The sequence below is a fragment of the Phoxinus phoxinus genome (assembly GCF_949152265.1).
Source record: "Phoxinus phoxinus genome assembly, chromosome: 6".
Taxonomy (NCBI): Eukaryota; Metazoa; Chordata; class Actinopteri; order Cypriniformes; family Leuciscidae; genus Phoxinus; species Phoxinus phoxinus.
The window spans coordinates 41656473-41670057 of record NC_136881.1 but is presented as its reverse complement, the minus strand read 5'-3'; the positions used below and the strand labels follow the sequence as shown (position 1 = coordinate 41670057).

At 38.9% G+C, this 13585-nt stretch overlaps 1 protein-coding gene across 1 annotated transcript in view; it reads right to left on the bottom strand.

Annotated features, from left to right (window-relative positions):
• Nucleotides 1-407: 407 nt before the first annotated feature.
• Nucleotides 408-13585, bottom strand: part of LOC306999701 (sialic acid-binding Ig-like lectin 14) — a 40168-nt gene continuing 26990 nt past the window's right edge. Inside the window, exons 4-9 of the mRNA XM_079614587.1 lie at nt 8321-8569; nt 5108-5350; nt 4932-5025; nt 4717-4762; nt 2774-3031; nt 408-925 (exon numbers count right to left, since the gene is read on the bottom strand). Coding sequence (XP_079470713.1) covers nt 2801-3031; nt 4717-4762; nt 4932-5025; nt 5108-5350; nt 8321-8569 — 863 coding nt within the window. The 3' untranslated portion in view covers nt 408-925; nt 2774-2800. The remainder of the gene's footprint in view (nt 926-2773; nt 3032-4716; nt 4763-4931; nt 5026-5107; nt 5351-8320; nt 8570-13585) is intronic.

The following is a 13585-nucleotide window of genomic DNA, read 5'->3' as shown; positions in this document are numbered from 1 at the left end:
ATTACTCACACCGATGTTGATTTCAATATTAAGTATGCGGAAAAGCTGATAAATCAATGTATTCATTTATCAGAATCTTAAAAATAGTATGAATTTCGATGTGATTATGTCATGATAACCCCCTGTGTCAAACACTAGTAATATAATAATTAATTTGTGTTTTTTGAATCTCAAGGGTCTCTTGTTGTTTTTTTATTACCATTACCCACAAAGACCAAATAGAAACACTTTCGTTTTTTCTTCGCTGTCTGCTTGATATCTGAAGCAGACTCTGTAGTTGGTACAGTCTGTACAATGTACAGTAATTGGGAGATTGTTTATGTCCCACCAAAGAACAATAATTCACAAGTCAACCACTAGAGGTCTGCCAGTGCTGTGAATCCAGTAAAGACACTACAGACTTAAATGCCTTGAAGGTTATTCAAATTTATTGAAGCACTGGTCCTAGTTATAAAAACATACAAAGTAAAAAACTTTATAAAATACAATAAAACATAAAATAAACTTTTGCATTTGAATATTAATAAGATGTGCAGATAGCACATGTCTGATTTCTAATCTTACGCCCCAAACTGAAGACCAAAAAATACTGAATAACAACAAACTCTATACTAACAGATTAAACGCAAACAAACTTAAAAGTCAAATTGTAAAAAAAATAAAAAAAATAATTACTCACAAAAAATGAAACAAATAAGAAACAGACTTTACATCAGTCCAGCACACAATTACTGCCATTATCTAACAAAGGGTCACAGAGAACACATGAGTCTTAATGTGGGTGTTAAACATGTTTATATTGGTTGTGGTCTGATGGGTAAATTATTCCACAACTAAACGATCATCCAACAATCATTCAGATGTCACTCATTTGACGCTGCTGTAGATCACTGATGCATCTTCCAATATCTGAACACTTGATCGCCTAAAATATCAAAACAACAATATTATAGCCCAGATTATATGATCTGTGGTTGTTAAGATAGTACTGGTTAAGTTGGTAGTACTGGTTAAATTGGTACTGGTTAAGATAGTAGCCTACTGGTTAAGTTGGTAGTACTGGTTAAGGCTGGTGCTGGTTAAGCTGGTACTGGTTAAGTTGCTATTGGTTAACATGGTGCTGATTAAGCTTGTACTGGTTAGGTTTGTGCTGGTTAAGATGATACTGGTTAAGTTGGTGCTGGTTAAGTTGGTCTTGGTGCTGGATAAATTGGCCGATTAAGGCCAAAGGCCGAGGACAGATCTAAAAGAACTAGAACAGTGCGTTTTCCAGAATCAGCAGACATCATAATGTCATTTGTCACTTTCAGTAAAGCCGTTTCGGTAGAGTGTTGTTTACGAAAACCGGACTGAAATGGCTCATGGATGTTATTTTTGTCCAGGAAAAATGTCAACTGCTCGCAGACTACCTTCTCAATGATCTTGGATAAAAGCTTAGAAATAGGCCTAAAACTATTCAAATCCGACGGGTCCAAACCAGACTTTTTCAGTAGTGGCTCCACTATAGCATGCTTGAAAGCATCTGGAAAAACACCAGCAGACAGCGAGAGGTTAACCATTTTGGTTACACAAGGGCCAATTTCCTCAAGGGCCAATTTCCTCAAACACTTTTTGGAAAAGCCTAAACGGAATGACATCCGATGAACAGGAAGATGGCTTCATCCTGGTCACCTATTTAGAAATATCAGCAACCGTCACAGTCATAAAAGTGGACCACATGTTGGAGACTGGTTCAACGACAGCAGCGGTACCCCACGAATGGGACGGGATTTTATCTTTAATCATTTTGATTTTGTTGGTGAAAAATCCCAAAAAGGCATTACTGTCAGCTCCACAAAAAACAGGGATATCTGGGGCAGCAGGACAAACAAGTGTATTGATCGTGTCAAACAGGACTTTAGGATTTTTTTTATTTAATGTTACCAGTTGACGAATATATTCAGATCTGGCTTTTTCAACCGTCACATTATAGGACAACACAAGATCCCTGAGATAAAGCCTGTGCACCTTAAGGCTAGTGGATTTCCACAAGCGTTCAGTCTTTCGACATAGTCTCTTAAGATTTAAAATCTCTTCATTTATCCAAGGCCATGATTTTTTCCGAGCAGACAGGTTTGATTTGACAGGGGCCACCTGATCCAGGATTTTTACACAGTGATTGTTTAAACAGTGAACGAAATCATCCACATCAAGGCAGTCCATAACTAGAGCAGGATCAAACAAATCAGAAAACGTATCTGCTGGTTAAGTTGGTGGTTAAGTTGGTGCTGGTTAAGTTGGTGCTGGTTAAGTTGTTGCTGGTAAAGCTGGTTAAGTTGGTGCTGGTTAAGCTGTTGCTGGTAAAGCTGGTTAAGTTGGTGCTGGTTAAGCTGTTGCTGGTAAAGCTGGTTAAGTTGGTGCTGGTTAAGCTGTTGCTGGTAAAGCTGGTGCTGGTTAAGTTAGCACTGGTTAAGCTGGTGCTGGTTAAGTGGGTACTGGTTAAGTTGGTGCTGGTTAAGTTGGTACTGGTTAAGTTGGTGCTGGTTAAGTTGGTACTGGTTAAGTTGGTGCTGGTTAAGTTAGCACTGGTTAAGCTGGTGCTAGTTAAGTTAGCACTGGTTAAGTTGGTGCTGGTTAAGTTGGTACTGGTTAAGCTGGTGCTGGTTAAGTTAGCACTGGTTAAGTTGGTACTGGTTAAGCTGGTGCTGGTTAAGCTGGTACTGGTTAAGTTGGTACTGGTTAAGTTGGTACTGGTTAAGCTGGTTAAGCTGGTACTGGGTAAGTTTTCTCTCACCTCACTGCAGCATCACGCTGATGAACTCTATACATCGTCACGCTGACAGTCATTCTCCTCTGCTCTCTTCGTCTCTGGCTTTCTGAGATGTTGGACAGTTGCGTACTGGACCTCCTCAGCATCTCTGGATTCAGGATCTTTTCCTCTGAAATGTTTGGGTTTCACACTGGCATACAGAGCGTCATTGGCTGAATCCGGTTCAGAAAGAGGCTTGTCATGGACTGAGACTCTCTGTGTCACATCAGAATAGAGATCATTCTGAAATACAAGAAAATGTGTAATTATTATCAAGACATACATCAGTTTGATCTGAAGTGTAGAATCTCAGTCTAGAGCAGTTTGTCTCAAACTTTACATTGATATGATCTGACCTGGTACTTGATCTGAAGTGACGTAAAATACATGTATAGTTCATTGATTCACACACGGAGTGGAGAAGAATTGGGCAGAATGAGTAAATGCAGTGACTTTGATTATTAATTCATGATTACCGGTATGCAATTAGCCAACACACCTATATTAAAACAGTAAATATATAATTATTCCATTAAATGCTTGGACGTTTTTTTTTAATGTTTTCAGTTTTCAGCTGTTTTTTTCTGGATTGTGTTGATAAAGTCTTTGATAATGTTAGTTTCCCATCAGTCCGTACAGTTACAGTGAAACACAGATAACGGCTGATCGACTGATTTTCTGCTTCTGTAAACACACACTCAAAAAAATAAATTGTTGAATGAACATGATTTAATCGTATCACCCATTATGCATCTAAGCAAGATTTGAATATTTTATTTGAACACAATATTGGTTTGTAAATTGAACATGATTGTAATATGTCAATGCAACTTCTTTGCAACTAATTGAATCAACATGTTTGTATTGTGTTAGACGAATCAAATATATTCTCATTCACTCAAAGCACAGGAAAGCAGAATCACCAAAGGAGAAAATCTAATTTTTAAGTCACCATTATGGAGATCAGTGTGTGTTTTAGTTGTGCTCTTCACCCTTAAATTATTAACTTTAAGTTTTGTTTGACTGCTGTACATAAGTTATAACAGCCAGATGAATAAATAGGAATGGTGATCTGATGGTGTTGGTTGTGTATTAACATAACCATTATTTCACAATCATTTAGCCAGAATCACTGAGCTCTTTTATTAATTTTAGCTGCATAATAGGTTTAGCCTTTTCAATGAAATTAAAACGATCAAATCAATACAAATAAAAAAATATATATATACACATTTCTTTTTTGGGCACACACAGACATCAATAATCAGTGTATGCATCTCAACAATGGTGACATTTATAAAGCATGTTGCAGTGCATTCTGTGTTGCACCAATCAAAACTCATTCATAGCTCCCATCATGCATTGCTGCATGAATAAATAATGAGCTTATGATCAGAGGTGATCTGTTTCTCACCATTGCTGAGATTCATACGTTAAATATTGATGTCTGTGTGTGCCTAAAAAAGAAATGTGTATATTAAATGATTGTGAAATAATGGTTATGTTAATACACAACCAACACCATCAGATCACCGTTCCTATTTATTCATCTGACTGTTATAACTTATGTACAGCAGCCAAACAAAACTTAAAGTTAATCATTTAAGGGTGAAGAGCCCAACTAAAACACACACTGATATCCATAATGGTGACTTAAAAATTAGATTTTCTCCTTTGGTGATTCTGCTTTCCTGTGCTTTGAGTGAATGAGAATACATTTGATTAGTCTAACACAATACAAACATGTTGATTCAATTAGTTGCAAAGAAGTTGCATTGACATATTACAATCATGTTCAATTTACAAACCAATATTGTGTTCAAATAAAATATTCAAATCTTGCTTAGATGCATAATGGGTGATACGATTAAATCATGTTCATTCAACAATTTATTTTTTTGAGTGCATGTTGTGTCTGGATGATTTACCTCTTTCACTGTGAGATCTTCAGCTTTATCACTCCTCCGTTTCTTTCTGTTATAATCACAGACATTAACGGCATATGGATGAATGTATTAAATTAAGAGAAAATATGAATGGTGTTTTTAGAGATTACTAATAATCAAGCACAAATTAGACATTTTCTTCAACATCAGACCAAAAATTAACTTGTACAATCAGTGCAGTTTATTATTGAGCTCACAGTATAAACAGGATGATGAAGATGATGATGATGAAGAATAATCCTCCAGATGCCGCTGTGATCGCAATCACATTCAGATCAGCAACATGAAGACCTGAAGAGGAAGATCATCATGATTAACTCTCCAAACTGATGAATGATGTGAAGATACAGGAGTGTGTTAGTAAAAGCTTCACCTGTGACAGTTACAGCGTCTGATCTCTGAGATCCATGTTGATTGTGAGCCTGACAGTAGAAGCGTCCACTCTGTAGTGCACTGAACCTCTGTCCAGATCCAACAGCTGAGGTTTCATTCTCCTTAAACCAGCTGAAGTTCAGAGCCGGAGGGTTTGAGTCACTGATGCAGTTCAGAGTCACTGAAACTCCCTCCACTATTACACCAGATCCATTGATCAACACTGAGACGTTCCTGGGAGGATCTAACACAAACAAACAAAAAAATTAAGAAATTCAGTTTGACATCACACATTTAGTTGTGATTTATGAATCTCCCTCCACTATTACACCAGATGATGGAGATCACAGGTTTCACTGGAGGATCTACAGATGTCAGGTAACAGTATTTATCAGAGGCGGCTGGTGGAAAATGTTCTAGGAAAGACTGCAGTTGGTTATTATTGGACAATTTCAGCAAACATCCCAGTTTAATTTTTCACTCATAATGCTAAACAGTGAAAGTTAAAGAAAAAGTTTAAGCAATAAAGTTAACAGAAGGAAAAAAATATTAAGACTAGAATTTGAGAGGCTTGAAACATTTGAAATACAGACAAACATGTTTTACAAAGTTCTGGATTAAGTTTGAGGAAGAATCTGACAAAACAGTTTTTTTCGGACATTTTTTTTTTTTTTACTTTTCATAATTTACAATGAATGTATATAGTGCAACCGCAAAAACTGAGAGGAAAAAATACATGTTACATTTGCTTAGAGATTTTTTTTATACATAATTACAAGTCAATGTGCGATACCAAACAGGCCCACATGGAGATTCCTAAAGACCACTAGTGGTGAGCGGGGCAATACTTCCACACATGCTAGCATGAAGAAACTTCTCATTTCTAATTTGTCCATTCTCGTCTCTTTTCCTCGCTTCCTTTCCTTGTGTCTCAGCTCGACCCCCTGTAGGATGCGGGTGAAGGACGCAAGGAAAGAAAATGAATACTCGAGGAATCGAGGAAAAGTTTTTGGGTGCTTCTCAATACTCAAATTGATGTTTCCTCGTCTCCTCGCTCCTCCGTCCTCCAGCCGGTGACCCAGAAACCGATCAAACGCAGCATCTGGAACATCTCAATTCTCTCCATTCCCTTCACGTCACAATCATTTGTATTTATGCTTTACCTTTTTAAATAAATTATATATCAAACATATATCAACAGGGCATCTTGCTTTATCTTTATTATTTCTGAATTTCTTAAATATCCAAACTTCAACAACATAAGGCCAGATCCCTTGAGCGCAGCTGATGATGAAGTGACGCTCCAGTGATCAAGAATATTCCAATATAAAGATCGGGCGCTTCTCATTTCTTATTTGAGCGTCCTCCTTTCCTTTCCTCGTGTCTCAGTTCCACCCGCTGTAGGATTCGAGGGAAGGTTGCAAGGATAGAAAATTATTTGTTATTTAACAAATCAGTGACCACGTATAGTTTCTCGAAAACGACAAATATCACCCAGAATGCATTTTTTTTACGGTATATTACTGTTTTAATGAAAAACAGCATGTTACTGTAAAATGTGGCCGTTTTTTTACAGCTGACGCTGGTCATGTGTGTGACGTGCAACACAGAAGCGCTGTGCAGTTATACTACGTGAACTCAGTCGAGGCCCACAGAGAAGATAATGAATAGTGGAATAAAGTCGTTATTTTTGTTTGTGTTTTGTGTAAGTATTCTTGTCGCTTGATAAACTATTGAGCCGCTGTAGTCACTTGGACTATTTTAACGATGTATTTAATAACTTTCTGGGGCGGCACACAGCAAAAACTCCAGTGTTAAATTAACACTCCTAGGAGTTTATATGAGTCCGCACTCAAGAGTGTAAAGTGTTCAAAGAGCCCAACTAAAGCAAACACTGATCTCCATAATGGTGGCTTACAATTTGTGATTTTCTCCTTCAGTGATTCTGCTTGTTATCATCAGGTGTTCATCACTAATACTCAATCATCACTCAATTAATAACTTAATTATCATATTAACTTTAACACTCTTGAGTGTTCATTTAACACTCATATTTTAACACTTTACACTCTTGAGTGTGGACTCATATAAACTCCCAGGAGTGTTAATTTAACACTGGAGTGTTTGCTGTGAACACTGGAGTTTTTGCTATGCAAGTTTCAATCCCTTAGAGGCCTGTGGAGGAGTGAGACCGCTCTCAGAGCTCATCAAAAATATCTTCATTTGTGTTCCGAAGATGAGCGAAAGTCTGACGGGGAACAACATGAGGGCGAGTAATTACTGACAGAGTTTAAATTTTTGGGTGAACTATCCCTTTAAAGAAATCCCCACTGGTGTCCGCTTACAATCGAAACAAAACATTGTGCTTTTGTAAAATACAGAAAACACTTTCTGTGATTTTGTGTTCTGGAGCACGTCTCTAAACTTAAAGGGAGCTCTTCACAGATTATTGTAGAAATAAAATAAAAAAACATTGTAAAAGTTTACAAAACCGTGATAGAAGTTTAAGTTTAGTTTCCAACTAAAACTTCGATAAAATCAAAGCTAAATATCTGAAAAAATTATGTGACAAATTTTATGTTGATATCTAACAAAAAAAAAAAAAAAAAAACTATGTTTTTTTGAGCGCAGTACCAAACGTTTCCACTAGATGACATCCAGACTCTGGTGACCATATAATGACTCTTCGACTTCCATAATATGGATTAAGTGATCTTAACCATATTTCCATACTTTATAATATAAAATAATGTTAATATTTGATTTTTATTCAATCTCTAAAACACACATAGAAACATACGGAAATAATCAGAGCGTGTGTTATAGTTTGGCAACACATCTTTTGAAAATCAGTCGCCAAATATGAAAACTACAGTCTAAATGCTTTCAAATGCTATATAGTTTGTCAAGATTACTTTAGATTTAGACTAAGATATTATTGTTATAAATGTATAATGGCAAGTGTCCACGGGTGTCGGGGAGGTGCAGTCTTAAAAATAGTTAATAATAATTAGTGGTTAAACATCATAAATGCAGATATTTTTTCTTTGTAATATGTGAAAAGTATTTATATTAAAAGTTCATTATTTGTACATTATTGTCATAGTGTGATTTTTGGGGACTTGTGTTGAATACAATGACCCGGACCACACAAGCTGTAGCCAGAAGTGACCAGTGCATGAGGGTTAAAGACAAGAAGTCAATCTGTACTCACACATGACATTGAGCTGAACCGCAGGAGAGATGTGAGTGTGTCCGTCTACAGCACAGCTATATCTGCCTGAATCCTCTCTTCTGACTGGATTGAGGGAGAGTTTGTTACTGAAGTTACTCTCAGTTAATATCTTCAGTGAGTTTCTGGACCAGATGAATGTTGCTCTGTCAGTCAGAGCGCAGCTGCTTTTACATGTCAGAGTGACTGAATCTCCCTCTGTCACTCTCTCAGGAGACTCCACCTGAAGATCTGAACACAACACACACATTATATCTAGTGCTGCTGTCACACACTCATTATTATTCTACATAATGCACAGAAGAAGAGATAATCCTCATCAAACTCACCTGTGACAGTAAGATTCACTCCTGGAGCACCAATCCATTTTCCATCAGGTTTATCAGTGATGAATCTGAAATAGTACATGTGTTTATCCTTCAGTGTCACATGACTCAGTCTGACGGTGCAGTTCTGCTGTTTATCTCCCAGATACTGAAGCCTCTGACTGTATTCAGGGTCATTAGACAGATCTGGATACTCTCCATTATCTTTTTCCAGTGCTTTGCTCCAGAACACTGTCTTGATCTGATGTCCAGTAGGGTATTTATAAGTGCAGCTCATTATCACTGTTGAGTCGTTTAGTGCACAGATGTGTGAAGAACTGTAACTCACACCCCAATCAACACCAGAAACCCCTGAAACACAGAATTCATCAAACTGTAAATGTTGTTTTATCAGTTATATTGGGCCATTAAAACATGACAATACTTTATTGCTATTTAAAAACAGCGACTCATTTCAGGAAATATGATCTCATCTTCTCAGAATCTATGGAGTGATAAATGTGAATAAATGATCTCAGTGTGAATTACTTTAAGACAGAAGTGAAGAGAGAACAAGAGATCAGACGAAGACAACAAGCTGCACAATTACAGTTTTTCTGAATTGCTAAAACACATTTCTTGAAACCATCCCTTAGTGTGCTTTCACATCTGTAGTTCGCTTAATTCGGTCCGGACCAAGGGAGAAAAATTATACTTTGTAGCATTTTTCAAGCGTTTTGGTTTCTTTTCACACACACTGATTGCTCTGGTCCGAATCAGTTGATGAAACGAACCAAAATGCAGTCACGTGACAACATCCACATCACTCATTGGCCAGATGGGTCTTGAACATATTTACATAACTGCACTGCGATTGGTCAGAATTAACGTGCAGTTGGGTCTGTTCAAGGTCGAATCACGTTCTCACCACAATGCTTTCCGATCATACACACACACAAGTCAATATTATAAACACTGCAGATCATTTGTTAGACACTACATAAACAAATGGAGAACAGAGAATCCAAAGTATGCAGTTACAGGAAAAAATATTTATTTATATATTGTAACAAAGTAAACACATTTAGCATTTACGTAAAAAGTAGTAATGTCAACTGACAGTAGTGAGGTGAATAAATACTGTATGCACTGCAAGAACTGTAAAGTATTATACTGAATATTGTATAGTATCGAGTGTCTGTGTATTCAACACTTGATACTGTAAAAACACAGACCCGACAGCAGAAGACAAAAAGGTTACAGTAAAAACTCTGAATGAAAAGCATGTTACTGTAAAACACACTCAGAAGAGTTGTGCAGCTGCAGAATCAAGTTCAGTGAGAGATTTATTATTATTCAGAATCACGTGTTCATGTTGAGTCTCGATATCAAAACCCTAAAGCAGATCCAGCCTTGACAACACTATACACACCTGCTCTTCCTCATCCTCTTCCTCCTCTTCCTCATCATCTTCCTCCTCTAACACACACTCTTCCTCCTCTAACTCACACTCTTCCTCCTCTAACACACACTCTTCCTCCTCTAATTCACACTCTTCCTCCTCTAACTCACACTCTTCCTCCTCTAACACACACCCTTCCTCCTCTTACACACTCTTCCTCCTCTAACACACACACTTCCTCCTCTAACTCACACTCTTCCTCCTCTAATTCACACTCTTCCTCATCTTCCTCATCCTCTTCCTCCTCTTCCTCATCCTCCTCAAACACACACTCTTCCTCCTCTAACTCACACTCTTCCTCCTCTAACACACACTCTTCCTCCTCTAACTCACACTCTTCCTCCTCTAACACACACTCTTCCTCCTCTAACACACACACTTCCTCCTCTAACACACACTCTTCCTCCTCTTATACACCCTTCCTCCTCTAACTCACACTCTTCCTCCTCTAACACACACTCTTCCTCCTCTAATTCACACTCTTCCTCATCCTCTTCCTCATCCTCTTCCTCCTCTAACTCACACTCTTCCTCCTCTAACTCACACTCTTCCTCTTATACACCCTTCCTCCTCTAACTCACACTCTTCCTCCTCTAACACACACTCTTCCTCCTCTTATACACCCTTCCTCCTCTAACTCACACTCTTCCTCCTCTAACACACACTCTTCCTCCTCTAACTCACACTCTTCCTCCTCTTATACACCCTTCCTCCTCTAACACACACTCTTCCTCCTCTTACACACACTCTTCCTCCTCTAACTCACACTCTTCCTCCTCTAACTCACACTCTTCCTCCTCTTATACACCCTTCCTCCTCTTATACACTCTTCCTCCTCTAACACACACTCTTCCTCCTCTAACTCACACTCTTCCTCCTCCAACTCACACACTTCCTCCTCTAACTCACACTCTTCCTCCTCTTATACACCCTTCCTCCTCTTATACACTCTTCCTCCTCTAACTCACACTCTTCCTCCTCTTATACACCCTTCCTCCTCTTATACACTCTTCCTCCTCCAACTCACACTCTTCCTCCTCTAACTCACACTCTTCCTCCTCTTATACACCCTTCCTCCTCTTATACACTCTTCCTCCTCTAACACACACTCTTCCTCCTCTAACTCACACTCTTCCTCCTCCAACTCACACTCTTCCTCCTCTAACTCACACTCTTCCTCCTCTTATACACCCTTCCTCCTCTTATACACTCTTCCTCCTCTAACACACACTCTTCCTCCTCTTATACACTCTTCCTCCTCTAACACACACTCTTCCTCCTCTAACTCACACTCTTCCTCCTGTAACACACACCCTTCCTCCTCTAACTCACACTCTTCCTCCTCCAACTCACACACTTCCTCCTCTAACTCACACTCTTCCTCCTCTAACTCACACTCTTCCTCCTCTAACTCACACACTTCCTCCTCTAACACACACTCTTCCTCCTCTAACACACACTCTTCCTCCTCTAACACACACTCTTCCTCCTCTAACACACACTCTTCCTCCTCTAACACACACTCTTCCTCCTCTAACACACACACTTCCTCCTCTAACACACACTCTTCCTCCTCTAACTCACACTCTTCCTCCTCTAACTCACACTCTTCCTCCTCTTATACACTCTTCCTCCTCTAACACACACTCTTCCTCCTCTAACTCACACTCTTCCTCCTCTAACTCACACTCTTCCTCCTCTTATACACTCTTCCTCCTCTAACACACACTCTTCCTCCTCTAACTCACACTCTTCCTCCTCTAACTCACACTCTTCCTCCTCTTATACACTCTTCCTCCTCTAACACACACTCTTCCTCCTCTAACTCACACTCTTCCTCCTCTAACTCACACTCTTCCTCCTCTAACTCACACTCTTCCTCCTCTAACTCACACTCTTCCTCCTCTAACACACACTCTTCCTCCTCTAACTCACACTCTTCCTCCTCTAACACACACTCTTCCTCCTCTTACACACACTCTTCCTCCTCTAACTCACACTCTTCCTCCTCTAACTCACACTCTTCCTCCTCTTACACACACTCTTCCTCCTCTAACACACACTCTTCCTCCTCTAACTCACACTCTTCCTCCTCTAACACACACTCTTCCTCCTCTAACTCACACTCTTCCTCCTCTAACTCACACTCTTCCTCCTCTAACACATTCTTCCTCCTCTTACACATTCTTCCTCCTCTTACACACTCTTCTTCCTCTTATACACACTCTTCCTCCTCTAACTCACACTCTTCCTCCTTTAACTCACACTCTTCCTCCTCTAACTCACACTCTTCCTCCTCTAACTCACACTCTTCCTCCTCTTATACATTCTTCCTCCTCTTATACACACTGTAAAAAAAATCCCGTATTTTTTACGGAATAATGCTGGCAACTTTGGTTGCCAGAACAATTCTGTAAAAAATACATTAAAACTGTAATCACCTTTACGGAGCAGCATGTAAGTTTTACATTTTAAACTGGTATATTTAACAATGGATTTCAGCAATATTGACATGGCCATAAAGTTATTGAACAAATTCCTTCAGTAAGAATTGAAGACACCTGATGTTAACAAGCAGAATCACTGAAGGAGAAAACCATAATTAATGTCACCATTATGGAGATCAGTGTGTGTTTTAGTTGGGCTCTTTACCCTTAAATTATTAACATTAAGTTTTTGTTTGGCTGTTGTACATGAGTTACAATAGCAGATGATGAACAAAGAGAAAAGGTGATCTGATGGTGTTGGTTGTGTTCTAACATAATCATTATTTCACAATCATTTGACCTGAATCATTATTCCGTAAAAAATACGGGATTTTTTTTACAGTGTCCTCTTACACACACTCTTCCTCCTCTTACACACACTCTTCCTCCTCTAACACATTATTCCTCCTCTTACACACTCTTATTCCTCTTATACACACTCTTCCTCCTTTAACTCACACTCTTCCTCTAACACACTCTTCCTCCCCTAACTCACACTCTTCCTCCTCTAACACACACTCTTCCTCTTATACACACTCTTCCTCCTCTTACACACACTCTTCCTCTTATACACACTCTTCCTCCTCTTACACACACTCTTCCTCCTCTAACACACACTCTTCCTCCTCTAACACATTCTTCCTCCTCTTACACATTCTTCCTCCTCTTACACACTCTTCCTCCTCTTACACATTCTTCCTCCTCTTACACACACTCTTCCTCCTCTAACACATTATTCCTCCTCTTACACACTCTTCTTCCTCTTATACACACTCTTCCTCCTTTAACTCACACTCTTCCTCTAACACACTCTTCCTCCCCTAACTCACACTCTTCCTCCTCTAACACACACTCTTCCTCTTATACACACTCTTCCTCCTCTTACACACACTCTTCCTCTTATACACACTCTTCCTCCTCTTACACACACTCTTCCTCCTCTAACACACACTCTTCCTCCTCTAACACACTCTTCCTCCTCTTACACATTCTT